The sequence below is a fragment of the Schistocerca cancellata genome, chromosome 4 (assembly GCF_023864275.1).
Source record: "Schistocerca cancellata isolate TAMUIC-IGC-003103 chromosome 4, iqSchCanc2.1, whole genome shotgun sequence".
Taxonomy (NCBI): Eukaryota; Metazoa; Arthropoda; class Insecta; order Orthoptera; family Acrididae; genus Schistocerca; species Schistocerca cancellata.
Genome location: NC_064629.1, coordinates 180,535,115 through 180,562,979, shown reverse-complemented (window position 1 = coordinate 180,562,979; position 27,865 = coordinate 180,535,115). Strand labels below are relative to the sequence as shown.

Here is a 27,865-nt window from a genome sequence, read left to right as displayed (position 1 = left end):
TTAAGGTTGCCTGCAAGAGTTTAAAACAATGCATTTACACACACACACACACACACACACACACACACACACACAGTATTTGGATGCTTTAAGTTTAAAAGAAATGCCCATCAGCCACTGCAAAACAAAACATTGCACTCTCATCACACATTGTAGTTGATTAAGCTCCCTTACCTGAGTTTAGAAAGAACACCCACAATACACCACTGTTAATTCCCTCACCATAGGAAGTATGGAGAGGAGATAAGTGAAGTTGCAGACTGTGTGTTCTGGCCATCTCATGTCACTTGAGTCCAGCACGCAGTACCATGAGGAATAAAACTGCTACATTTCCCTGTCTTCCACCCCACCCCTCAGTGCCTGAACCCTCACCAAGTTGCACACAAGGTGGGAGGTGGCATTGTGAAGTGACATGCCCAGATATGGCTGTTGCTCCTTGTCATTCAGTTAACACAGATAGGGGTGCTGACCCCCAGCCAGCATCAGCAGTAATGGGGAGACACTGTATTTGGTAGGTGCCACACCAAGGCCAGACGCCTTCCATGCACATTTTTCAACACGTGAATTATCCCATATAGGGATCCTGACAGCGGATTCTCAGGCAGGTGGCAGTTTAGTCAAAAGATGGCTGCTGACTACCAACGTTACGTGCATAGTACAGAGCAACTCTAAATCACTCTAGTCCTTAGCTGGTGCGGTGTACCATTCACCCCACAACAAAACTGTGCCTCAGTGCAGGTTACCTCTCTGGAAAAAGTTTTGCTATAATTTCAGTGACATATTCAGTCACCACACAAACTTGCCTTCCATGCAACAAAGGCAGGGTTCTGCGCCCGCCATGTCCTGTAGGTTAGCAAATTGTCGCAAGACGGTGTGCCTGTATTTGATGCTCACCTGCCTGGTAGAGAAGGGACTACCATGGCAGAGAGGAAAGAGTCTACACTTCTGACTTCAATGTCCTTGTGTTACAGATACTGACATCACCACCCTCATGTATTACACTGACCAGGCTAGACCTGTAGCAAGGGTAGAAGTAGACTCCAGCACCTGACGTACACATACATGTGGCTGTGCTGCGTCAACTGTAGTGGAGCAGGAACATTACTATGCCTAATGTAGTGTGGAAAGGCCTTTGGCATTCAGAGTGTTTCCAGTTGTCTTGGAATGGATAAATACACATTTTGTATGGTTTTCTTTTTTCAAGGGAATCTTGTTCCATTCTCGTGAAAAATACTGACGTGATCAGGTGACGATAGTTTTGGAGGTGGATAGTGATCATGCACCCTTCTCTTCGATGTAGACTGGAAAGGCTCAGTAATATTATGGTCTGACAGAAACCAAACCCTGCCCCACTAATAATATGTTAATGACAACACACATCCCGCTGATTGTGGTGGTCTACAATAATCACGGCAGACTACAGTAGGCTGTTGATATCAGTTCCTTATATGGCTGTTTTCCATGGCACTGTGGTAATGGTAGAGGGCACACAGACATGCAGCAATCATACTCCATATATCCTCACACAGCTGACATGTTTATATGATTCACTCTAGGCATGTAACAATATGGAGGAGCATATGCTATGGAACCCACAGTCCTTCACATATCTGTGCAGTACAATTGCCAAACTGACTGCGTGCAAATATATATGAAAGCAAATTATCAGACCACAACTTCTGATTAAGCTTCTTCATCTTCAAATAACTACTGCAACCCATATACATACATACATGCATGCATGCATGCATGCATGCATGCATGTATTTGAAGCCACTTACAAAAAAAAAAGTGCTTGCATACATAAACATTTATAGTTACTACATTCAGAGAGGTACTGTATGCCTTCTGTATGTATGTTTGGGTGCATGCATGTGTGTATGTGCAGGTGTCTGGAGGGGTGTTTATTCCTCAACTTGTGTTCTTGATATTTTTAATGAGTACAATGTCTGTATAGATGACTTACTTTTGTTTCTGATTCATCTATAAGAAGTGCTTCTGTCATATTTGTAGACCACAGGCTATTGCATACAAACATGCATTTGTGACTGCCATGAACACACCTCACGCAAAGAGCTTGTAGATGTGGGAAAAGCAGTACTCGTACACCAGTATACACTCACTAAAGCATCTTCACTTGATAGCCGAGACCTTGACAGGCCGGCCGGAGTGGCCGAGCGGTTCTAGGCGCTACAGTCTGGAACCGCGTGATCACTACGGTCGCAGGTTCGAATCCTGCCTCGGGCATGGATGTGTGTGGTATCCTTAGGTTAGTTAGGTTTAAGTAGTTCTAAGTTCTAGGGGACTGATAACCTCAGCAGTTAAGTCCCATAGTGCTCAGAGACATTTGAACCATTTTGAGACACAGGAATTTTATTTGATGGGAAGACATGTTGATTACATGGAACACATGAATATATAGCTGTGCTATCTCTACTTCAGATATAATGAAAAATACCCTGGACCTGTGTAGTTTTTGAGTCATAGGGCTCACAATGTGCATACTGCTATAAACACTTTTCTAGAACTTTGACATTGTGAAACCACCCCACTGCCAACTGGTCTCTAGACTACAACAGCACATGAGAAGACTTATGCTACAGTCAGATACAACAGCTCTTACAGCTCTTAAGGTTTCTTTCAAAGATGCCTGTAAGGTTAATGAATAAGAAAGAAACAAATATTCTTGTACAAAAGCTCTATTAATTTGTGCATATAACATGGTGACCATTCTGTAAGTTATTAATGTTTGTGGAGTGATATTTCTACACCTTCAACTAAGCAAAATGTATTCTAATGGGCTCAGTGGATATGGCTAAAGGAATGTAAAGTAGTTCAAACCGTATCAAAGCACCTGGTATGTGAAAACTATTCATCTACATAGGATCAAACTCTGCAGCTCCCACGCTATCGCAAATACGATGGCCTATACTGAGACCTCGAATGCCGAGCAAGGAGTACCAATTTATCTCTCCTCGATATACATCTGCCTTTGTCACCCTTCGAACCCTTTTCACGCTTTACCCACGTAACACGATTTTTCCATATAGAGCCTTCCACAACGACTTCAGATCGAAATGTCTGCTAACTAAGGCTGGCAATGGTCAGAAGCAAGTCACTCCTGTTTGACTACTGGCATGTCCAGTACTAGAATCCCCCATAATTAACTACAAGTTACACACATTATTGTTAATATTTTTACATGTTTGTGACACATAATACAAAACATTCTATAGGTGTGGAAATAACATAATAATTTCCCTTGCACACGGCAGTAGTTGTCAGATTTTAGATGATCACACTTCTCAATTTCATTAAAAATCCAAGCAAAATCCTACATCATAGAATGTAAAATGTGTAATGAGTTTGGTGCAGCTTTCCTTACTGAATTCTGGTCAAAAAGCAAATAAGATGGCATAAATTGTGTATCCTTGTTATGGAAATATATAATGATATGGAATACAGTAATCATTCACTACATTTTTCAGGGAAATGGTAAATCATCAGTATGTGGACACACTTTGAGACCCATGAGAACTAATTTGATTGTGTCATAACTTTTTTTAAAAACTGTGCGTACGTCATACACTTGTGTTGGAAGTCTATGTAAAACCTCAGATCACTGCAGATGGAATTCAAAGCAGCGCAATGTGCAAGCTCGCCTGTAGAGAGGATGAAACAGCCTTGCCTCTACCGGCAAATGTTGATCTCAAATTTTGTCTAGTTCAGACTGGGTGAACACTCTCCATCACACCCGAACACTTACCATCAACACTGCTAAAATGCATGCACACAGGTCATAATGTTACATCACTTTCTGTAAAAATCACCTAGCCCAAATCCCCCCTCCCGCCAGGGGGCTCTCGTCACTTTCATGAGTTACGTGCTTGGCTGTCATGGGCCACCATCCCTTGCAGTGCTGCTTCACTTTCCATGCTGCAAGTCCAACTATTCTCTTTTCCCATTTGCCTTACCATTGGATGATCTTCGTGATGCCAACCCTATTTTGATGTGGTTTTCAGTTTTTGACACTTGCGTTTCCTGAGCTGGTGGCCAGAGTGCGCTGCTAGTTCTTTGTAACAATAAGCTGTGGGCACGTTTGAGTGACCACCATATAGCACGGTGGTATGTTACAGGTAATGGGGATCTTGGCTTAGTCGTCTGGATTGTGAGGATGGTAAAGACCTCTATAAGAAAATCCATCAATCTGTAGGTGTGCTACGCACCCATGAGATGGACGTCTTTTAATCTGGAACAGTTGTTGGGGGCAGCTTGTAGGAACCTGTCACACCTCAGTTGTGTAACACTTACCCAGGCAAGAGGGGCTTTGTCTGGGTGGACATTCCATCCGTAGTTTCTCTTGGGTACATCATAAAATGACTAACTTTGTCATATAGGGTCCTTCTGATTGAACATCTTCTCATGGACCATGAAACTGTGCCACGTCAACAATGGTTCTCCCACCCACTCCAGTGCCACCCCTGGCACCTTTTAGCTATTGATCTAACAGTCTTTTCTGTTATATTGTGGCTTTGGTACATTGGTCATTACACTATGACCTTTGCAACAGTGACCTCTTTCTGGGGATCTTATCATTTCCATGCCAACACCAGAGTGACTGATTGCCATTGTTGGGTGCTTCAAAGAACCAACTGACCTTTGTGTGCCTATGCTGGCTCTTGTCCACCAGGGTAGTCTTTGCACTGGTTCATTGCTTCTTGCAGAACACCGTGCAACCCAATTTGCAATGGCATTGTTACCTTCTTTCTATCCGGCTAAGTTTCTACTGCAGAAATGACAAGTCGAAGCCCCTTACAATATTTATGATATATTTTTTAAAAAATAGTATTATAAACGTTATTAATCACTTCTGCTGGTGGCAAAGCTCCTGAAACAGTAAAATTGTGCATAGAATTTTTTTTTCATTTGGCATAAAATTGCATTCCACCATTCAGCATCAGATAGACGAGAACATTGGCCGACAGCATTGCTTAGAGACCAGCGACAGATCTCAAAGTTACACAGTTTGTGTAATTACCATTCCTGGATACTGATAGAAAAGATCGGTAGAAGAGTTCTTGAGGACGCTGAAATAAAAGTTTGATAAAGTAAATGCCAATTGAACACTAGTAGCATTTGGCTGTGGTTACCAAACAATTCATCGGCAACTCTCCCCCTTCAGTGCAGCCTGAAAAAGTTCGAAAATGCAACATAATAAATTGAGATGTGGCATTAATGGAAAACAGGTTCTTAATTCAAATGTGGCTCTTGTAGTTACATTGGCATAATTATTTAACCAAAAGTTACAGATGTGATAGGAACACTTGCATTTTGTGAAACAACCATCAAAAGCAAATGAGAGAGAGAGAGAGAGAGAGAGAGAGAGCGCTCCTGCTCCAGCTCCTGCTTTTATATAGTCCAAAAACAAATTATGGTGACTGCCTTCAACTTACTTTACAGAGTAATATATAAAATTTCTCTGGAATATTCTGTATTGGAGCAGCACAGAGATACATTCCCTACCTTACATCATGACCTTTTCTCCTTATTTTACAGATTTATTTACACAGAAAATTTATTCTCGATGTATTTTAGCCTTAATTAAATGATTGGGACATATTCTATAAATTATTCGAAAAGCATATTTCACCCTTGTGTTTCACTCCCCACTAGGCTGAATCCTATTATGAATCTTTCACTACCTGGTAACTACTCCAGGCTCTTGTCTCACCCCACATCGCAGCTCCGGGACCCGATAAAATTCACAATCAGATGAATCCAACACCTGAACATTTCCCCAAGGCAACATGTACTAAAGGTCTGCAACTGTTGGCTCGCTATTCGGCAAAATTTTGAAGAATGGAGGTCAAACCCTACAGGGGACCATCACATAATGGCCGAAACGTGTGGAACTCCTTTTAGTCGCCTCATACAACAGGCAGGAATACCTCGGGCCTATTCTAACCCCCGGACTCACAGGGGGAGCAGTGTGGTAAAGAGCAAGTGTGAGGAATGGAATGTTCTGCAGCAGTAAGGATAATGTTGGTGAGGTAGTCCACCTGGTTATCACAACTGGGGAAATCTTGTTTGTTGAAGGTTGCCAGGGAGAAGTAAAGCCTCCAGTCGGGCTTAGTAAGCTGCGATTTGGGTGTGCATGCAGGTGGGGTAGGAGTCAGCAAAATGATAGCACGTGGGAAATGGCCACTCTAGTAGGCATCAGAAAGAACGGACCACTAGAGATGAAGGGCAAGCTGGGCAGTGCAGCAGGACAGGCCCAAATGGGAATAGGTGTGCGAGGAGTATGAAAGGAATGTGGGTGGTTCTATGTTAAGGCAGAAGAGGTTATGTTGTTCAAGGAAGTCGGTCACGAGGTCACCTCTCAGACAGGTTCTGGAAGAACCCCAGAGAGGATGGTGTACATGAAGGTCACTGAGCAGCAGAATTGGGTGAGGCAGCTGCCCAATAATCTTTAGGAAGTCTGCCCTGGTGACATTGAATGACAGATGGATGTAAACGATACAAAGGAAAAAGGTCAAATGAGGAAGGAAAATAACTGCAACAACTTTAAGATGGGTAGTCATGGAGATGGGTTAACTATGACTGTCATCCCCTATGAGCAGCATGATTCCCCTATGAGATAGGATGCTAACCTCGGGGGTAAGGTCAAAATGGATATGGAAGAAATGCGATAGCTCAAAGCGTTCTTGAGGATACAATTTTGTTTCCTGATGGCAGAGTACAAGTGGACGCTGCAATTCTAAAAGCAGCCATAAATCCTCTTTTGTTGGGTCGAAGCCCACGAACGTTCTATTGGAGGAGAGTCAAGACAAGGAAAACATGAAGGGGTGTCACGTCAGTGCCTGCCAAGTGCCAGCCTTCAAAGGTTCACTGCTACAAGGCAGAGACTGGATGATCCTGTTCCATGAAGGCTACAGAGGCATCGGCATTCTCCTTCTGTCTGTCTGGGAAGTCCCGGGCAGAAAAACAGGTGGTGGTGTGAACCAGCGACACAGATGTTGGCCGGGTGAGGGTATCACTGTCGATGAGGACATCAGTCTCAAAGAAGAAGACCATTTGCCTTTGTTGGACATCTTCAAGCCTTTCCAGTTAGCAGAGGAAGACTCAGGTGTTGGTTCGCTGGAGGGACATTGGAAGTTTTCGTGGGAGTACTCCTTCTGTCCTTTCAGGCCCGATGGTCGTGTAGCAGGTGACTTCACCCCGTGAGGCGGAAGTTTGTTGGCTTGTTGCACAGCTGGAGGAGGAGACTGTGACCCTACCTTGAAGGAGGGCATTTCACATTGGCGGTGCTAAATTTAAGGTCGCATGTCTGCATGACAGTGTCCTCCATGGAGCGAGATGTAGCAAGAACAGTACTATAGGTTCCAGATGGTAGAATGTAGCATTTCAAACTAGCCAAGAACTAGCGAGCATGTTTTCCTTCACCTGGATCTCCTGGACAGCCTGCTCATAGAGATACACAGGACAATCTCGGGAAGAGGCGGATGGTCGCCATTGAAGTTGATACAGTGGGGAGGAGGTGAAAAATTGCCCTCAGGAGCATCCCTTCCACAGGCTACACATTTGGCCAGGTGTCAAGTGGGGCACACCCACTTTAGGTGATTGTTCACACGTCAGGACATACCTCCCTACCACCTGACAAAGGGACCAATCGGCAGTTTGGGAAGGTAGCAGCTCTGGCAATCACCCCTCCCTGGGCCTGGCCTTTACCGGGGGGTACATGTGAACCCTACCTGTCAACCAGGGCCAGGGCGCGTTAACCACTCACCTGTTAGGAGTCAGATGCATGGGTTGGCCTTCAGGAGCATACGGGGAAGAAGAAGAAGAAGAAGAAGAAGAAGATCAAATGCCAAAGTGGAGAAAGGACAGGAGAAGGTGAACAAAGAAAGAAAGAATGAAAAACAGTGAAGAGTATTCTGATATGGACTGCCGAAAAACAGCCCAGATATGTTCCCCAAAGGAGGGGAAAAAGAACAGCAAGAGGGCAGACATGCGGCATGAAAGGGAAAGGATGCTGCAAAGGCTTGGGCCCCGTGGTAGCCAAGCACGAACCCACCAGAGTGGTGAGCCTCCTGGGAGGGGAGGGTGGGGGGGTTATGACAGTGGTAATTCAGCAGTTTCTGCGTACAAACTCTCAACCAGGCTTGTGTAAAATGCCAGTGGCCAAATAGATGCCACAATGATGGATTGTATTGAGACTGCGTGAAATGGACAGACATGCAGATACATAAAGGAAACATCCATAGGCTAGCTTTGAACAGACAAAGGATCACTACAAATGGAGGAAGGTGGTTCAATCTGCTCCCCAGGAATTACCACTGAGGACACGTGGGATACTGAGGGACCGTATACAGCGGGCTGCCAGGTAAGATATGGGAGGAACAAGAAAGTTTCCTATAGAGCATCGGCCCCAGGAATTTCATAGTTTCAATGAAAGGAAGAGCAACAGGCCCAAGATGTGAAGACGGTGGAAGAACTAACTGCACAGTCAGAAGTTTATACAAACGGTTTTGTCAGTGAAAAAACGAAAGGCATTGTCTATGCTCCATGAGTAAAGACGATACATTGCTGAAGATGCTGTTCATGGAGACAAGTCCATGGAGAAGTGTAATAGATTGCAAACTCATTAACGAAAAGGGAGTGGGAGATGGCTGGAGGGAAACAGGCCATTATAAGGTTAATGTCAATAGCAAAGAGGATGACGCTCAAGACGTAACCCTGAGGCACACTGTTTTCCTGGATAAATGTGCCCAATAAGACAGACCCCACACGTATCTTGAAAACTGTCTTTTAAAATTTCCTGAAGGAAGTGTGGCAGGTGGCTTCAGAAGCCCCACATGTAGAGAGTACTGAGTATACCAGCACTCCAGCAGGTGTCATAGGCTTTCTCCAAATTGAAAAACATGGACAGTGTCTAGTATTTCTACAAAAAACCATTCATGACATGGGTGGACAAAGTGACAGGATACTCAACTTCGTAACAGCGCCCTTGAAATCCACACTGTACAGTGGCTAGTAAATTGTGAGACTCGAGCCACCATACCAGCCAGGCATGAATCATACATTCCATCACCTTCCACACACAGCTGATGAGAGAAATGGGACAGTAGCTAAAGGAAGGTGTTCGTCCTTACCAGTCTTAGGTATGGGTATGACTGGCTTCACGCCAACATCTGGAAAATGTGCCCCCTTCCCAGATGTGATTTCACGTGTGAAGGAGAAAGTGTTTGCCCTCAAGAGAAAGGTGCTTCAACATCTGAATGTGAACAGCATCTGGGCCTGTGGCAGAGGATTGGGATGAAGCAAGAGTGTGATCTAGCTCCATCCTAGTGAAGGCGGTATTGTAGCACTCAGGATTCTGAGAAGAGAAAGGTATTGCCTGAGCCACCTCAACTTGTTTCTGATAGAGGAAGGCAGGGTGATGGTGAGTGGAGCTCGAACTCCCAACAAAATAATGGCCCAAGGTGTGGGGTCCACTATGACATCTGCTATTCTTATGCCAGAAATTGGAGAATGGACCTTGGTTCCAGGCAGCTTTCAGAGGTTGGCCCACATGACGGAAGAGGGAGTGGAATTGTTAGAAGGACTAACAAACTAAATCCAGCTGGCTTTTTTGCTGTCCCGAAGAATGCGACAATACTGCACATGCAACTGTTTGTAATGAATACTGTTCAAAATCTTAGGGCAACAGTGAAAAACTGAGAGAGCACATTTCCAAGTGCGAATACATCATGGCATGTGTCTGTCCACCAAGGAACCAGGACACGGAGCAGTAAAGATGAAGTGCAAGGAATGGAACATTCTGCGGCAGTAAGGACAATATTTGTAAGGTATTCTACCTGGTCATCACAACTGGGGAAATTATGTTCAGTGAAGGTTGCCCAGGTGGAGTAAAGCCTCCAGTCGGCATTAGAAAGCTGCCAGTTGGGTTTACAGTAGGTGTTGTAGGAGTCAGCAAACTGATAGCGCACGGGAAGTGGTCGTTAGAGTATGTGAAGGAGAACAGGCCAGATGACTGGCAAGTTGGGCAGGTCCGAATCGCAACAGGTGTGCGTGGAGTCAGGAAGGAATGCAAGCACTCCAGAGTTACGGCAGTTGAGCTGACTGAGGTCAGCCAAGAAGGCACCTCTCTGACAGGTTCTTGAGGAGCCCCAAAAGGGATGGTGCACATTAGCCACCAAGCAGCAAAGAGGGGTGAATATGCTGGAGGAAGTCTGCTTTGCTGACACTGAAGGCAGGGGGGGTGTAGGTGTTACAAAGAGGAAAGGTGAAGCGAGGAAGGGAAATGGGGACTGCAACAGCTAGTTGCCAGGTATTCAGTGAGATCGTTTGACTATGAACCTCATTCCAGATGAGCAGCATGACTGCCATGGAAACTGAATGTCATCCTCAATGGGAAGGTCAAAGCACAACAGAACGGAATGCGAGAGGTCAAAGCAGTTGTGAGATTGCAATTTTGTTTCCTGACTCAATGGATCGCTTATCTTAGTCTGATTTTTTAGAATCTTTAGCGATTGACAGACGAAGATTCAGAACCTTGTTGGCTAGAGCCAACAACCAGTGGGATAAAAACTCGTAGGGTGCCTTGAAACCTCCAGTCACGGAGAGCAAGTAGACTGTGAGCCTGCCATGCTGTGTCATATGCCTTATGCAGATCTAAAAATATTGTGATAAGGTGTTGGCGGTTAGAAAAAGCCTATCAAATTGCTGCTTCCCATCTAAGTAGATGGTTGGTAGTGGACCATCCCTCCTGAAAACAGGACTGATAGGAGGTCAGAAGGCCACAAGATTCGAGAACCCATCATAATATGCAGGTAACCATCCTTTCAAGAAGCTTACAGACTATGTTGATCAGGCGACTCAACCAGTAGCTGTTGAGACATTGGGTTCTTGCCTGGCTTAAGGATTGGGGTAACTATGCTGTTTCGCCTTACAAAGTGCTAAGTGTCCATCGTGTGTTGATATCTTTAGCCCATTTTCTCGTTGTCGCATTGCAGTCCTGCCCATTCTCCATCTTGTCGGCAAGGACACCTTCCTGGGTGCGTTTTCACCATGCACTATGCTGTGACGATTTCTGCGTCGACAATGAACATGGACTTCTTTGCACCTGATATCCAGCACAGTAGCCAGTCCATTGTGGTGGGGTCACCATGTACCCTGTTGGTTGTAGCCCCCTGACCACACAGGTCTCACTCTGCAGATGTCTGCACCTTTAATTCCCCACGTATGACAAGGGGTAGCTGCCCATCCCCCTGGGGCATTGGGATTTCCGGCAAAGGCCATCCTACCAAGTGGTCTTTGCTGCGGCTGGGTGGCGCCCGTGGGGAGGGCCCCTGGTAGGAGTGGGTGGCATCAGGGCGGATGACACGCAATGAAGCATAGTGCATCATCTTTTGCTGGTGGTCAAACAACAGCAGTCTCTAAGCATTCATGGGCTCAATTCAATGCACAGAAGTAGGACCCCAAATAGTTTCCCTACCTGGCCACACCATGGGAGGAACGCCAGGCTAAGGATGGCAGCAGCTCTTACTCACCCTGGTTCCTTGTATGTTTGAGAGATGATGGGGTATCTTTCATGACAATGAAGTCTCAGTTTTTTGTTGAGCATTTAGAGGACAAGTTTGGGGAGGTGGAGGGCTTGTCCAAAATGAGGTCTGGGTCAGTCTTGATCACAACAGCATCCTCTGCCCAGTCACGGCCGTTACTCGCTTGTGGACAAGATGGGTGATGTTTCTGTAACCATCATGCCCCATAAGAGCTTAAATATCATCCAGGGTGGCATGTTTCACACGGACCTTCTTTTGCAGTCCGACGATGATATGCGCGCCAATTTAAAGCGCTAAAGTGTACATTTCGTCCGGCATGTCCACCAGGGTCAGAGGGATAATCAGGTTGCCACCGGTGCCTTCATCTTGGCCTTTGAGGGTGATACATTGCCCGAGAAGGTCAAGGTGATGGTCCACCAGTGTGATGTAAAGCCCTATATCTCTCCCCTGATGCGGTGCTTTAAGTGCTGGAAGTTCGGCCACGTGTCTTCCCATTGTACTTCCAGCTTCACATGCTGAGATTGCGGACGCCCATCACATCCCAATACTCCATGTGCCCCGCTTCCCATCTGTGTCAACTACAGAGAGCACCATTCGCCATGCTCGCCTGATTGCAGGATTCTCCAGAAAGAAAGGAAAATCGTGGAGTACAAGACCCTGTACAGACTGACCTACACTGAGGCTAAGAGAAAGTTTGAACACCTGCATCCTGTGCATATGACATCGTCTTACACTGCTGCTACAACAGTTCTGGCACCATCAGCTCTGCCAAACCAAGTCACCTCTCAGAGCCGGAAGACTAAACCTGCCCACTTGATGACGGTGGACATTTTTCCCTCTATGTTGCTCCTGCACCACCTACTTTGGGATCACCCCCCCCCCCCCCCCCCCACCCTCCAATCATCGGGGATGTCCGTCCCCACTTCTATGCCGGAGAAGCGTAAATTTTCTTCGGCTGCTCTTTCTAGGAAGGGGTCTCTTGGGTCACTCCCTTTCCAGGTTTCTTCTAGTGGGAAAGATGACACCCGCCAGTGGCTGAAGAGCCCAAAAGCAGCTGGTCGTAGAGCTTCACGCTCATCCTCAGTCCTGGAGACTGAATCAGTTAAGTCCTCCCAGCTGGGGAAACCCAAGAAGCAATGAGAGAAATCCAAAAAAGAGAACCCCTCACCCACACCACCGCTATCTACAACTCTGTGGCTGAGGATGATGTGGAGATTTTAGCGTCCACTGAGGACCTAGATTTCGCCAGACCCTCAGACACAATGGATATAGACTGCTCAGGCAATAAATTGGGTGCAGGTGACCGAGGCGTAAACTGCCTCATTGAATGTTCCATGCCTTCCCAATCTCACGATGTCATCCTCCAGTGGAACTGCGGTGGGTTTGTCCACCGCCTGGCTGAGCTACGGCAACTGTTAAACTTTACACCTGCTATCTGCATTGCCCTCCAGGAAACCTGGTTCCCAACAATGCGGACCCCTGCCCTCCACAGCTATAAGGTATATTACAGGAACCGTAGCGACTATAATAGAGTGTCAGGCGGAGTTCGGCATTTATGTCCTAAACTCGGTCTGTAGTGAACACATGCCCCTTCAAACCTCTCTTTAAGCTGTATTAGAAAAGTTCGACCACTGCCTCTTAAATACTGCGGCCGCCACGCATTTCAGTGTGGCTCGTGGTAGTTACTCGGCCATTGATTTATCAATTTGCAGCCCAGGACTTCTTCCATCTATCCACTGGAGAGCACATGATGACCTGTGTAGTAGTGACCACTTCCTCATCTTCTTGTCGCTGCCCCAGCATCAGGCATAAGGACGCCTGACCAGATGGGTTTTGAACAAGGCAGACTGGGGAACTTTCACCTCTGCTGTCACTGCTGAATCTCCCCCACACGCTAAAATCGATGTGATGGTTGAGCAGGTGACTACAACAATTGTTTGTGCAGCAGAAAATGCGATCCCTCTCTCTTTAGGGTGCACAAAGTGTAAGGCAGTCCCTTGATGGTCGCCGGAAGTCGCTGAAGCAATTACGGAGCGTCACCAAGCTCTACAGCGGCATAAGCAGCAGCCTTCCCTGGAGCATCTACATCTACATACATACTCCGCGATCCACCATATGGTGTGTGGCGGAGGGTACCTCGTACCACAACTAGCATCTCCTCTCCCTGTTCCACTCCCAAACAGAATGAGGGAAAAATGACTGCCTATATGCCTCTGTACGAGCCCTAGTCTCTCTTATCTTATCTTTGTGGTCTTTCCGCAAAATGTAAGTTGGCGGCAGTAAAATTGTACTGCAGTCAGCCTGAAATGCTGGTTCTCTAAATTTACTCGGTAGTGATTCACGAAGAGAACGCCTCCTTTTTTCTAGAGACTCCCACCTGAGTTCCTGAAGCATTTCTGTAACTCATGTGATGATCAAACCTACCAGTAACAGATCTAGCAGCCCACCTCTGAATTGCTTCTATGTCCTCCCTCAATCCGACCTGATAGGGATCCCAAACGCTTGAGCAGTACTCAAGAATAGGTCGTATTAGTGTTTTATAAGCGGTCTCCTTTACAGATGAACCACATCTTCCCAAAATTCTAGCAGTGAACTGAAGATGATGATCCGCCTTCCCCGCAACTGCCATTACATGCTTGTCCCACTTCATATCACTCTGCACTGTTATGCCCAAATATTTAATCGACGCGATTGTGTCAAGTGCTACACTACTAGTGGAGTATTCAAACATTACGGGATTATTTTTCCTATTCATCTGCATTAATTTACATTTATCTATATTTAGAGTTAGCTGCCATTCTTTACACCAATCACAAATCCTGTACAAGTCATCTTGTATCCTCTTACAGTTACTCAACGATGACACCTTCCCGTACACCACAGCATCATCAGCAAACTGCCACATTTTGCTATCCACCCTATCCAGATCATTTATGTAGATAGAAGACAGCGGACCTACTACACTTCCGTGGGGCACTCCAGGTGATACTCTCACCTCCGATGAACACTCACCATCGAGGACAATGTACTGGGTTCTATTACTTAAGAAGTCTTCGAGCCACTCACATATTTGGGAACCAATCCCACATGCTCGTACCTTGGTTAGGAGTCTGCAGTGGGGCACCGAGGCAAACGCTTTCCGGAAGTCAAGGAATATGGCATCCGTCTGATAACCTTCATCCATGGTTCGCAAGATGTCATGTGAAAAAAGAGCGAGTTGTGTTTCGCAGGAGTGATGCTTTCTAAAGCCGTGCTGATGCATGGACAACAACTTCTGTCTCAAGGAAATTCATTATATTCGAACTGAGAATATGTTCGAGAATCCTGCAACAAACAGATGTTAAGGATATTGGTCTGTAATTTTGAGGATCCGTCCTTCTACCCTTCTTATATGCAGGCGTCTCCTGCGCATTTTTCCAGTCGCTCCAGCACCTCATAGCCTTTAAACTGCTCCATGCCCATGTTCGCTAACTTATCAAACAATGGAAGAAGAATAGTTAGGAGAGATACGTCTCCACCATTGGGTGCAACACATCACCTTCCCAAGTCTGGGCAAAGATCAAACGTCCTTTCGGGTACCAGGCCCCAACAACTGTCCCCGATGTTACCATAAATGGCAAGTTATGTACTGACGCAAACGCGATTGCCAAGTACTTAGCTGAGCACTTTGCTCGAGCCTCTGCATTGGAGAATTACCCCCAGCCTTCTGCACACTCAAATGGCGCCTGGAAGGGAACGTCCTCTCATTCACTACATGCTGCAGTGAATCGTATAACACCCCATTTACACAGTGGGAGCTCCTCAGTGCCCTTGCACATTGCCCTGACACAGCTCCTGGGCCTGATTGCACCCACAGTCAGATGATTAAAAATCTCTCATCTGACTACAAGCGACATCATCTGGTGCGATGGCGTCTTTCCATCGCAATGGCAGGAGAGCACCATCATTCCAGTGTTCAAAACACGGTAAAAACCCGCTTGATGTGGATAGCTATTGGCCCATCAGCCTCGCAAGCTGCTGGAACGTGGAACATATGGTATGTTGGCGGTTGGGTTGGGTCCTGGAGTCACGTGACTTGCTGGCTCCATGTCAGGGCAGCTTCCGCCAGGGTCACTCTACCACTGGTAATCTTGTGTCCATCGAGTCTGCCATCTGAATAGCCTTTTCCAGACAGCAACACCTGATTGCCGTCCTTTTTTGCTTACGCAAAGCATACGACACAACTTGGCGACATAATATCCTTCCCACGTTGTACGAGTGGGGTCTCCGGGGACCAATACCTTTTTTTTTTTTTTTTTTTTTTTTTTTTTTTTTTTTTTTTTTTTTTTTTTTTTTTTTTTTTTTTTTCCCCAAAAACTTCCTGTCGCTCTGTGCTTTCTGCGTCCAAGTTGGTGACTTCCATAGTTCCATCCATATCCAGGAGACTGGAGTCCCACAGGGCTCTGTATTGAGTGTCTCTGTTTTTAGTGGCCATTAACGGTCTAGCAGCAGCTGTCAGGCCCTCAGTCTCACCTTCTCTGGATGCAGACGACTTCTGCATTTCGTACTGCTGCTCTAGTACTGTTGTTGCTAAGCGGCGCCTCCAGGGAGCCATCCACAAGGCGCAGTCTTGGTCTCTAGCCCACGGCTTCTAGTTTTCAGCCGCAAAGTCACGTGCATGCACTTCTGTCGGCGTCGTACCATTCATGCGGAACCTGCACTTTACCTTAATGATGATCCACTCACTGTAGTAGAGACTGGTTATCGATGCTCGATTGACTTGGCTCCCTCGTCTTCATCAGCTTAGGCAGAAGTGCTGGCAGCACCTCAATGCCCTCTGCTACCTGAGCTACGCCAACTGGGATGCAGATCGCTCTACGCTGATGCAGCTCTACAGAGCCCTTGTCCAATCCCTAATTGACTATGGGAGTGTGGTTTATGGTTTGGCTGTACATTCAGCATTGCATTTACCCGGCCCAGTGCACCACTGTGGGGTTCGATTAGCGGCAGGAGCTATTAGGACGAGTCCAGTGACCAGCGTACTGGTGGAGGCTTGTGTCCCTCCACTGAAGATCAAACGTGCGCAACTGCTCGCCAGTTATGCAGCACACTTCCGTAATTCCCCTGAGCATTTGCATTACCGTCTCCTTTTCCCGCCCACGGCAGTCCATCTCCCACATCGGTGGCCCAGATCGGGGCTAATGATTGCAGTTCACGTGCGGTCCCTCCTCTCTGAACTGGAGTCCTTCCCTTTACCACCTCTACTTGCGGTCTGTTCACATACGCCTCCATGGTGTACGCCTCAGCCACAGCTTCGTCTGGACCTCCTGGCCCTAAGGACTCCGTTAACCCCGCTGCTGTCTGCTGTCACTTCCTCTCAAATCTTGGCATGTTCCCGGGCTCTGAAGTGTTTTACTCCGATATCTCAATGGCTGATGTTCATGTAGGCTTCTCAAATATGTTCATAGAGGACATATTGAGGAGCACTCCTTCCCAGTTGGCTGCAGTGTTTTCACTGCAGAGCTGGCGGCCTTATCTCATGCTCTCGAGTACATCCGCTCGTGCCCTGGTGAGTCATTTCTCCTGTGTACCGAGTCCGCAGCTCGTGGTCTCGCGATTGCATTCTCGCTTCCCGAGCACTGGGTCCCAGGTTTGATTTCCGGTGAGGTCAGGGATTTTCACCTGCCTCGAGATGACTGGGTGTTCGTGTTGTCATCATTTCATCATCCTTCATGCAAGTGGAAGATTGGACTGAGAAATGGTTGAGAATTCGTACGGGCGCTGATAACAACACAGTTGAGTGCCCCACAATCCAATAATCATCATCATCATCATCATCATCATCATCATCATCATCCATCATCCATCATCATCCATCTGTACTGACTCATTGAGCAGCCTACAAGCGATCTTCCAGTGCTACCCTCGCCACCATCTAGTAGCGTCCATTCAGGAGTCCATCTATGCCCTGGATCAGTCCCGCCGTTCATTGGTGTTTGTGTGGACCCCAGGGCACGTTAGAATCCCCGGCAATGAACTTGCCGACAAGCTGTCCAAACAGGCAATGTGGAAACCATTTCTGGAGATAGGAATCTCTGAAGTTCACCTGCATTGTGTATTACACTGCAGGGTTTTCTGGCTTTGGGAGACGGAATGGCATAACAGCACGCATGACAAACTGTGTGTCATTAAGAAGACTATGAATGTGTGGAAGTCTTCCATGCAGGCCTCTCGCAGGGAATCAGTTTTCCTCTGCTGGTTCCGCATTGGCCATATGTGGCTAACGCATGGTTACCTACTCTGTCACGAGGACTCATCTCAGTGTCGCTGTGGCTCCCAAATGACAGTTGTCCACCTCTTGCTGGACTGCCCACTTGTAGCTGCTCTGCAGCAGACTTTTAACTTTCCCACCACCCTGCCTTCGGTGTTGGGGGACAAGGCCTCCACAGCAGCTATAGTCTTACGTTTTATCTATGAGAGTGGGTTTTATACTTCTATGTAGGTTTTAGTGCATGTGCTTTGTACCTCTGTGTCCTCCATGCTAGTGCTTTTAGGGTGGAGGTTTTAATGTGTTGCAGAGTGGCTGGCTTTCCCTTTTTATTCTCGTGGTTGGCCAGCCACTGTAATCTGCTTTCATGTTTTACTCTCTTCTGTTTCTAAGATCTCTGATGTTTTCTTGTCCTCTTTTGTTCCTTTTAGTGTTCATTGCCTTCCCTTTGCTCTTGTGGCTTTTCCTTTCTTTCCGTTTTGTGTTATATGTTTCGTCTGTTTTATTCTGACACTTGTGGCATTGTTTTATTAGGAACAAGGTACCAATGACCTCGTAGTTTGGTCCCTTCTCCTGCCTTTAAACCAACCAACCAACCAACCAACCAACCACGCTGTGTCCCGGTCCCTTGGTTGACTGAGGCATGCCGTGGCACAATTCGCGTGTAGATACAAGCTTGTGTTTTTTAACTGTCATCCTGTGATGGCAAACTGCATTCATTATAAAGAGATGTGTGCACAGTGTCGTCACGATCTTCAGGATAGCAAAAAAGCTAGCTGGGGTTCTTTTAGCAGTCCCACTGCCTCTTTGGTCATGTGGCGCAACCTCGAATGGCTCTCTGGGAGCAAGATTCAGTCCTAAAATTCCAGCTTGACAGTAGCAGACGATGTCATCGTGGATCCTATTGCTGTCGCCAACACCTTGATCAGCCATTTTGCAGAAATTTCGGCCTCCCTCCTCCCCACTATCACAGTTCCTTCCTCTGTCTGAAATGAGTGTAGGAGGCTGGGGTGATACCATTCTTTTCTCAAGATCATAAATATTACAATGCCACCTTTACTATGAGGGGCTAGATCATGCTCTCACTTCATTCTGATAGTCCGCCACAGGGCCAGACAATGTTCACATTCAGATGTTGCAGCATCTTTCTCTTGTGGGCAAGTAGTTCCCCTTCATATGTACAACCGCACCTGGGCAGAGGGCCTGTTTCCCGGATGCTGGCGTGAAGCCACTGTCATTCCTGTACCTAAGCCCAGTAAGGACAAACACCTTCCTTTAACTACTGCCACATCTCTCACCAGCTGTGTTTGCAAGGTGGTGGAACATATGATTCATGCCCAGTTGGTATGGTGACTCAAGACTCGCAATTCACTAACGATTGCACAGTGTGCATTTCAACTGCACAGTTCTGCAGTTGACCATCTCGTCACTTTGTCCACGCATTTCCTGAATGGTTTTCTGTGGAAATCCCAGACTGTGGCTGTGTTTTACAGTTTGGAGAAAGCCTAAGACACCTGCTGGAGTACTGGTATCCTCCATACTCTCTACACGTGGGGCTTCTTTAAGCGCAGACTTTAGGGATACCTATATCTGTGTTGAGCACCATTATCAAAATCAAAGACTCCATTTTAGGAAGTGCAAGTACAAGTGGGCCAAATTTTTTAAAAAAGGGAATTAAAAAGAAAAGTCCAGAGTTAATCTCGGTCAGGCACACAGTTTTAATCTGCCAGGGAGTTTCATATCAGCACACACTCGGCTGCAGAGTGAAAATCTCATTCTGGAAACATTCCCCGGCTGTGGCAAAGCCATGTCTGCAATATCCTTTCTTCCAGGAATGCTAGTTTTGCCAGATTCGCAGGAGAACTTATGTGAAGTTTGGAAGGTAGGAGACGAGGTACTGGTGGAAGTAGAGCTGTGACCCCAGGTCATGAGTCGTGCTTGGGTTGCTTAGATGGTTGAGCACTTGCCCATGAAAGGCAAAGGTCCCGAGTTCGAGTCTTGGTCTGGCACACAGTTTCAATCTGCCAGGAAGTTTTAAAAAAAAGAACTCTAAATATGTGAAGTTGGAAGAAATTACGGAGAACTGATTTCGGACAACATGCCTCTGAACAGTGTAATGATGTGCAAATTACATTGAAGGTGGCCAGTATGCTTGGAGTCGAGCACTTCTTCACATCCAACAGATGCAGCAATATATTTGAGAAGAGGTATAATATGGTGTACAAAACTATACATCACAGAGGAAGTCCTGTTGGTTCACTGCTACTTTGCTAACATTGCTGCAAAATGATTTAATTGTGTAAGAGATTTTGCTGCATAGTCCTGTTCACATAGCATTCACCTGTCCCACTCTTGTATCACCCTCACGCTGCAACTGAAGAGTTGCAGAGTCATATTTATTTTCTATGTTTACCTTTGATTCTGTTTTGTTCATTTCAGGAGCTGTTTATTGAGTCATTGGCAAAGGAAGCTTACAATTTCACAATAAAGGGGAAGAGGAAGACCGTGCAGAGAAAAGACATTGATGCCGTGATTGAAGCTGTAGACCCTCTTGTATTCTTGGAGGGTGTACTTGATGACTTGTGTTGAATGTTCCAAATTAATTTCAATTAGCAAATGTGCTTATAAAAATGCATGAGCTATTTCAAAGTATGTTATTTTTTAAACAGTTGTAGGGGTGCTACTGTGAAGTTACTTGCCTCCATTAACTTTAAATGCCTGTAGCATGCTACTAAGTTTGTTTTGTCACCACCTGTGGAAGATTATAATATTTCAAATGATATTCATATGCAAGGTGAAGTTTGATACTTGAAATGTGCATGGAGATTATGATATGTTATACTGTTGTCTATGTAAAATCCTTGCGATCGTGCTTTTGCTTGTAATATCGAATGTCATGTTTTAGCACAAGCTAATGGTTTTGTCAGACATGTATTCATAGTTTAGATACAGTTATTTATGATCCTTCCAAGACATAGTATTCTGTTAAAGAGTGCAATAAAAACCAACTTCCTACCTGATACAGGATAAAGCTATCAAATCTTACATACCTAATGTTTAAAATGGTATTTATTCTATGTATGTATAGTTCGAAGAAATTACAAAGAACTGTTTTCAGACAGCATTTGCTCCCACCTTTCGTGTGGTTCCAGTTAAATGAGTTTTTGCCATGAGTACAAAGGAGACTACTGATTATACCAAACACAAAAAGGAAGCTAAATGGTAAATCATAGCAAAAACAAGGAATAAAATAAAATTCTGAGAAACTGTTTCACAACAGGAAAATTGAAATTATAATTTTACTCAGAACTGAGACAATGGTAGGCTAATAACCAAACAAAGATTAACTATTAAATATTGAGAATTACTTCATTTATGCCACTGTAGAACTCATATGTGTAAGTGAATGAATTACTGGTCACCAATTAGGAATGATCTATGAGGAACAGTGCCCAAAAAAGAAGAGAATCGGATTTGGGACAAAGCATTTGTTTGAAATTGCTTGCACATGCGTGTGGGGTGGGGGATTGCTATATATTTGTGTAGTGACCCATATGTTACTGCACGTTCGCTTTCACTGCCAAGGTGCATGTCACAGTGCACGGGTGTGGGTGTGGGTGTCACGCTATGTAGTGACCTATACGTTACTACACCTTCACTGCCACTACCAAGGCACACACACCATACAGTTGGAGTAGTGCGTCTTTGGGGTACTCCAGGCTCCTGCAAGAGGTTACTGATTGTGGTCCTTCGCCTCAATCACCTGCAGCCTAGGCAGCTGGAGGGTCAAGGATGTGATCCTACCCCAGCACCCAACAAAGCAGTTTATCAGTGCACCCTTCACTGTGAGGATCCGTCCTTGCCCACAGTTCTTTGCACTGCAGGCCATCAAATCAAAGTAGGCAGAGAGGGAGGTGAGCAGCACATCGAATCAGGCTCGCCAAGCGAAGGGGAGTTGCTGTCACTCACACCTGTCCGCAGCGGACAACCCTGTCAACAACAACAACAACAACAACGGCACCGTGCAGCACTTCTGTCATGCTGCTCTAGTTTTGTACAGCTTTAGAGAGCTGCATGTGGATGTCAGGGTGGCTGTTTCGCTCCTCAACACTCGAAACAGATGCACGACTGAGCTCCCCACCATTGGCTCCTGTCAAACACAGTTTGTTAACCTAAAATAAACAGCATATTCCTGTTCTTGATCAATTTACCACTGCTATGGCTTACAAACCTGTAGTCCATCTTGGCACTAACTTGGTTGTTAACAATCCTCATATTGAGAAATTGTTTTAGTTTGACACTTTTGTTGCTTTTGAATTTTTGGTTATTGTGACATATTAATTGAAACTTCCTGGCAGATTAAAATTGTGTGCCAGTCAGAGACTCAAACTCGGAACCGTTGTCTTTCTTGGGCAAGTGCTCTCCCGGTGTTGCTACCAAGAATGACTTGTGATCTGCCCTAATAACTTTAGGAAGGCAGAAGATAAGGTACTGGCAGAACTAGAGCTGTGAGGGTGGGTGACGAGTTGTGCTTTGGTAACTCAGATGATAGTTGCCTGCAAAAGACAATATCCCGAGTTAGTCTCAGTCCAACGCACAGTTTTAATCTGCCAGGAAGTTTCATATCTGTGCACACACTGCTGCAGAATGAAAATCTCTTTCTGGAAACACATTTGTTGTCTTTCCACCCCACATCATATGGGATGCCCATGGGGCCTGATATGTTGTTTGCTCAGGACAAATCATTTCATTTTTCAGTTGCTACAGAAGCATGACAGACTATTGCTGGTTTCTCTATTGTGAGGTGCAAGATTACATCTCCAGTAACTACAGATGCAATGCTTAAACACATTGATTGTGAGATGGAAAGCTCGGTCGTGGCTTGCCACAAGTGTTCAAAGCAACATGCGGCATCATGCAATGTTTTTTTCCCCCTTTGGTCGGCACTGACACTACATTGGCACAGAATTTTGTAGGGCCTTCTGTAGGCACTTTTTGGTTTTTGGTTGTTGACACCTTTTCCAAGTTTCCTATGTTCTTTATCGTTCATCTGCCACAGCAGTGTCAACCTTTTTTTTCTGTTGAACACCTATCTTGTACAGTGGTTTCAGACAATGGTCCTCAATTTTTGCCTCGCTCCATTCAAGTTTTTTGCTCCCTCAGTGGCGTCTACTTGACATCACAGTTTGTTGTTGGCAATGTAGGCTCCCACCGGTGGACTCCCACCATGTGGACAGTGTGATCCACTCACTGTCTCTTCTTCCTTGGAGAGAAGGCTTGTAGGGTGGACACTGGGGCTTCTTCGTTGTGCCTGCAGGTAACTGCCACCCTCCTGCTGGCACTGCCTTTCTTTCTTCCAGACACCATGGCTGATCAGCTCGTGGCATCTGGGGCTCAGTGTGCCTTCTTCCTGCCTCAGTCTACAGGGTGCCGGGATCATCCACCTGCTCTCTTTATGCCCTGTTAGGTGTAAATTGGCCATCCGCAAAGCAGATATATCTGACCAATTTCTCACTCTGCCTATAGCCAACACATCCTTAATAAATACCATTACATCTTCTGTTGTTTTGCTGGAGAAGGATGTGATTAGGTTAGCTGCTGAATGATCTACTGAAAAGTGGAGCATTGCTCCTGGCAATTTAAATTCACTCAAACTCGACTGTGGCACTTGCACATCCCTCAAAGATCCTGCACTGACAGAAAAAAAAATCATAACACCAAAAAGTAGTTAATGCAGAATAATGATATTTCAGGAATGGATGTGTCTAGGTAACATATTCAAGTGATTAACATTGCAAGATGACAGGCTAATTTAAGCACGAGATAGCCCATTGCAAATGTGAAAAGCCAGTACATTAATAACTGGTGTAACCACCAGAATGTTGAATGCAAACATGTAAATATATGTACATTGTCATATAGGTACTAGAGGTCAGTCTGTGGGATGGAGTTCCATGCCTGTTGCACTTGGTCAGTCAATACATAGACAGTTAACACTGTTTATTGATGATGCTGGAATTGCCATCCAATGTTGTTCTGTAATGGAGACAGATCTGGTGATCGAGCAGGCCAAGGCAACATGTCGACACTCTGTAGAGCGTGGGGGGCACATACCTTTCCTTTTTTCCTCGTCTTTCCGCTCCCGGGATTGGAATGACTCATTACCCTCTCCCTTAAAACCCACATCCATTAGTCTTTCCCTCCCCTCCCCTCTTTCCTGATGAAGCAACCGTTGGTTGCGAAAGCTTGAAGAGTGTGTGTGTGTGTGTGTGTGTGTGTGTGTGTGTGTGTGTGTGTGTGTGTGTGTGTGTCTCAACATGCCAGCACTTTCATTTGGTAAGTTACATCATCTTTGTTTTTAGATATATTTTTCCCACGTGGAATATTTCCCTATTTTGAGTGAGTGGATGGTAATTTAAGGTAATTCATGAAATGCTGTGGGTTATTTAGTTACATGGAATTGGAAACACGGCTCTGATCATCTGGCATTCATTCAAATCTATGTGGTTGAATGAGAAGGAACATAACCTCGTCTCCATTTTATTTACAGTCTCATACACATTATGCTATTGAACAGTTGCAAGATAAGTAAAAAACCTGTTTGGAACTTTTAAACTGAAAAAGGGAAATATTTTTGTAAGGAATACAGTCACATTTCAAAAAAATGGAAAAGCAAATCAAAAAGTTAGTGTCCTCAGAATTTGAAAAAAGTGGTTGTTATGTACAGTGATTGAGAACAACATTTTAATTTTTTATGTAATAGTATACTATAAGTATAAATTCTATCTACAGGCTTGCTACGTAATATAAACTATACTTTATTGGAAAAATTACCTTTAAACTTGAGTGTCATTTGCTTTTTTTAATAATGTTCTGCCCCAAAAATTTACCTCATTCAAGATGTAAAAGTTAAGTTTACAGTGCAATTTATTTCCCATTATAACTCTCCCCAATGCTCGAAGCAGCTTTCACAGCTTGGTTACCCAATCACAGGAGAAACAGTGTTGGAAAACACCTTTTCCAATACAATATATCAGCTTAAAATTTATTTAGAAGTGACACTTATCAATTAATCTTTAAAATGCATAAATGACTGGGCATTTACGAGTTTTGGGCATTTCCTCACCCATTTATCCTGGGCATCTGCCCCAACTTATATAAATGTCCAGCCATGTTACACCACTACTCGTGACTCTTACGAAATTCTTGCATTCTCATAGTAGAGGTAGTGGGGCCACTCTTATGCGACTGGCACATAAATTGAACAATCATCTTTCAGATGTAGAAACACGGCTACCAACTTTCGTTCATGTTACACAACTTCTCCTTCGTGTTGTGATTTTTTAAATTTTTTATTGCCGTCAGTGTAATTGAGCCATCAAATCATAATGGCATAACTTGGGTTGAGCATTCTCCTTGAATAATGGTGACAATTGACTGTTCAGAGTGGCTATACTGTTGCTAGTAATAGCTGACGTAGCACCTAGCATTTTTGCACAGTTTACTACTACCTTATACGAGATGTGATTGGAAAGTTTTAAGAATGGATCCGTTACTGCTTACTGGTTTGGTGGGCAGGTACACGGAGGTTGGGGAGTGAGTCATTGCCTTGTCCTTGAACACCCTCTGACAGGAAACCGTGTTTCCTTTATTCAGTTTGTTGTGGAAGCTGGTTGAGTGTGGGTCTATTAGGGCTTGTTGCCGGATTCTGTCTACGTGAAAATGGACATAAAAACGGAGCTACGAGTTTGTGTGAAATTATGTTTTAAAATCAGAAAATCAGCTTCTGAGACTTACGGGCTATTGAAAACAGTCTTTGGAGATAATTGTATGAGCCAGACAAATGTTTTTGTAGATTTAAAGATGGCCGCGAATCATTTGAATATGACCCACAGTCAGGCTGTCTCTCCACCTCAAAAACGAATGAAACTGTTGTGAAAGTTCACGACTTAGTGTGCTCTGATCCAAGACTTACAATTAGGGAGATGGCTGATGAACTTAATTTAAGTTTCTATGCAGTTCAGTCAATTTAACTGAAGATCTGAACATGTCAGGTGTCTGCAAAATTCATTCCAAAAGTGTTGTCAAGTGACCAGAGACAATACTGACTGAAGTGTGTCAAAAACTGATTAATCAGACTAGAAATGACCCAGATTTGTTAAATAGGGTAATTACAGGTGACGAATCGTTGGTATATGGATACGATCCTGAAACCAAAGTACAGTCTTCGCAGTGGAAGACTCCAGGTTCAGCACAACCGAAAAAAGCCTGGCAAAGTCAGTCGAAGGCGAAGACAATGTTGATTATTTTAGATTCTACCAGTACTGTGCATCATGAATTTACCTCTGGAGGACAGACAATTAACCAGGATGTTTGCGCGAAAAGGTGCGGAAGAAAAGGCCTGCATTGTGGAAAGACAGGAGTTGGGTGCTACATCATGACAATGCTCTGGCTTATCGTGCCTTCTCCAGTGTTGAATTTTTTACCAAATTCAAAATTCCTGTGCTTCCACAACCGCCTTATTCCCCTGATTTGGCCCCTGTAGACTTTTACCTGTTTCCTAAACTGAATCCCACGTCCGACCATCCTGATTTAGGTTTTCCGTGATTTCCCTAAATCACTCCAGGCAAATGCCGGGATGGTTCCTCTGAAAGGGCACGGCCAACTTCCTTCCCTAATCTGATGAGACCAATGACCATGCTGTCTGGTCTCCTTCCCCAAACCAACCAACCAACCTAAACTGAAATTTTCACTGAGAGGGAATCGATTTGACTCGATTGAAGACATCCAGGCAAATACGGAAAGAGTCCTTAAAACACTTCAGGAAAAAAAAATTTCCGGGAATGTTTCCAAAAGTGGAAACACCATTGGAGTCAGTGTGTTCAGTCAGAAGGAGACTATTTTGAAGGAGATGCATCACAGTAGCATGTAAGTACCACCATTGTACAATTACAAGCCCGTTCTTAAAACTTTCCAATCACACCTCGTATTTATACTGAAAATACATGCTTCAAACAAAGCAACATATACCAAATAAGAAAAATACAACCTATGATGTCCAAAACTTCACCCAACCACATCTTTTCCTGAGTCGTTGCCCAGCAACACATACTACAGTCGTGCTGCGTGACTGTACAGTCTACAAGCAGAACAAGTTACTGGTATGAACTTGATGCATGATTCACTATGACCTGCTAAATTACAAGTAGTACATCTCACTAGTACCAAATATGTTTCTTTACTATTTCCTATGAATTCAGATAAATCAACAGGTTTTACAAATGTTAGTTCAGATATGCGATGTCCATGAGTACACCTAAATTCTGCCATTTCACAACCAAAGGAAGAGAAAAATGTCTTTCATGCTTATCCCACTGTGGCTGCTGCTGCGATATCAAACAGTAGAGATGCTGATCACTGCCCCCGAATTCCAGTTGTTGGAGTCTTAACACCTCAGATTCCAAATCACTCTGATGATTGCCAGAGTGCACACTTACGGCACCAGTTTATGGAGGGGCCAAGCGGAGACACTTCTGCATGAAGGCAGGATACCTGTTGGAGCCTGTGAAACATCCTTGAAGTCAGTAAAACATTGTCACAGTTAAATTATTTATTTACAAGTTGTCAACCTTCCACATCAGTGTCAGTTGATGCTTCAGTTAGCTGCATGTTGGATTCTGTCCGATGTCTGTCAAGTCAGCCCCGCATTTCCATCTCCAGGCGGTGTTGGCAACCCCTGGCACTGCAGTGGGTTGCCGGCAAACAGGCCTGACCATTATCCCACCTGAAACGGTCTTGTACCAGCTGCTGGAGTGTCTGTGGTCTCACTTCAAATTTGCAATTTACCTGCTGTTGGTAGTCCTCTGGTTGGTTGATCTCCTCCATACTGCCTGATAGGTTTCAGCACAGAGGCACCTGAGTGTTGAATGGGAACATGGACACCAAAAGCCCTATTGCCGGCTGCTGCGTCAAAGTTCAGTGCTGGCAGCACCCTGCAATGTGGTGTTGTTGGAAGTCGGTCAGTTTCTCCAACAGTAGATGGTAGGTGTCGAGG

General features: G+C 45.1%; 1 protein-coding gene across 1 annotated transcript in view; it reads left to right on the top strand.

Annotated features, from left to right (window-relative positions):
• The window catches only part of LOC126184772 (DNA polymerase epsilon subunit 4), a 64,566-nt gene extending 43,735 nt beyond the window's left edge, over positions 1-20,831 (top strand). Inside the window, exon 3 of the mRNA XM_049927325.1 lies at positions 20,251-20,831. Coding sequence (XP_049783282.1) covers positions 20,251-20,400 — 150 coding nt within the window. The 3' untranslated portion in view covers positions 20,401-20,831. The remainder of the gene's footprint in view (positions 1-20,250) is intronic.
• The last annotated feature ends 7,034 nt before the right edge of the window (positions 20,832-27,865 follow it).